We start from the raw sequence: 1,521 nt of genomic DNA, 5'->3' as shown, positions 1-1,521 counted from the left end.
GTCGAGAATCAACGTCTCGTCCAGGTACTTGAACTCCTTGCTGGGCCATCGCTGCTTGAGGACCTCGACCTCGGGCATGGCGTAGACGGCCTTGAAGACGTTCTTGAGGAACTCGTCCAGGAGCTCAATGACCTCGTGGTAGTCGTGCTCAATCGCCATTTCGAGATCCAAGCCAGTGTACTCGGTAAGGTGGCGATGAGTGTTTGAGTTTTCGGCGCGGAAGACGGGACCAATCTCGTAGACGCGACCAAAGTCGGAGGAGACGGCCATTTGCTTGGCGAGCTGAGGGCTCTGGGCTAAGAAGGCCTTGCGGCCAAAGTAGTTGACCTTGAAGACGGAGGCACCGCTCTCGGTGGCGGCAGGCTGAAGCTTGGGGGTGTTGATCTCAACGAAGCCGTACTTCTCCAGAGTGTCCCGGAACTGGCGGGAGACCATGGATCGGATGCGGAAGAGGGCCTGGTTGGCCGGGTGTCGCAGATCGAGGATGCGCGACTGCATGCGGCTGCGCAGCGCCTCGGGGGGTCTGTAGACGCTGAACGGGGCGTTCTGGGCCGGGTTGACGAGCCAGAGGCCGTGGATGTCAACCTCGGCGTGGGAGACAGTGGCCGATCGGACGGGCTCCGGAGGCTCCTTGAGCACGCCGTTGACTTGGAGCAGCGACTCGGCAGGGAGCTTCTGCACCCACTGGACCATGTCCATGTTCTCTCTCGAAAGGACGCCCTGGACGGAGAAGGTCTGGTCGCGGAGGAGGAGGAAGTCGAGGGCCTTGGAGAGCTGGCGCTGGGTGTGTATGCGGCCGCGGAAGGTGACCTCGGTGCCGATGGGCAGCTTGTCCAGCTCGGCAATGGTGTTGAGCTCATAGGGATGCGTGGGCCAGTCGGAGCCGCTGCTGCGGACGCTGTCGAACGAGGCGCCCGAGTTGTCCATGCTGGACCGCGGTGAGCCCTGGGCCGACCGGCGGCCGCCGCCCTCGTTCATGGTGGCCAGGATCTGGCGAGTGGCCTCGCTGTGGACGGCCGGGGCGATGGGCGAGCTGGGGATGGACAGCGACGACGCCTGAGGCGAGGCCGGCGTGGGCGTTGCGTTCATTGTGTACTGGTGGTAGCTGCTGCGGTTGCTCCCCGTGCCGGTGTTGTAGTTCTTGGGGAGCTGGTCGCGAGGCGTGGAACGGTCAGGGCTTCCTCGTCTGCTGCTTCTGGTGCTGTTGGAGCGCAGGGGCAGACCAAAGGCCGAGAGGATGGGGGAGTTCCTCCCGCTGTCCGTGGCCGGCATGATGACGATATATATCTCGGTGACAGGCGAGTCTCAAAGGCCCTGTCGATGGGGTGAATGAGCTATCCGTATGTAGACACGGAAGCAAGGCACGCAATGCAAAGTAACAGCACCTGGGGTATCGCCGCTTCAGTCGGAAGCGATGAGGGTGATTGGCTGAAGAGGGCAAGTTGCACGATGAAGGAGGGAAAAGGTGTGGCAACAGGTGGGCAGACGGGATTCCGCTATGCCTCAGTCGAGTCGAGCGTC

General features: G+C 62.5%; 1 protein-coding gene across 1 annotated transcript; it reads right to left on the bottom strand.

Moving 5' to 3' along the window:
* Nucleotides 1-27: 27 nt before the first annotated feature.
* BBK36DRAFT_1131526 (class II aaRS and biotin synthetase) lies at nucleotides 28-927 on the bottom strand (the record flags this gene model as incomplete). Its single annotated transcript, XM_024891992.1, has 1 exon — nucleotides 28-927. A coding segment is annotated over one exon (900 nt), but the record flags the coding sequence as incomplete, so codon positions are not given.
* Nucleotides 928-1,521: the final 594 nt, after the last annotated feature.

The sequence above is a fragment of the Trichoderma citrinoviride genome (genome assembly GCF_003025115.1).
Source record: "Trichoderma citrinoviride strain TUCIM 6016 unplaced genomic scaffold BBK36scaffold_302, whole genome shotgun sequence".
NCBI classification, from domain to species: Eukaryota; Fungi; Ascomycota; class Sordariomycetes; order Hypocreales; family Hypocreaceae; genus Trichoderma; species Trichoderma citrinoviride.
The sequence above is the reverse complement of the archived record's forward strand: the minus strand, read 5'-3'. Positions and strand labels throughout refer to the sequence as shown.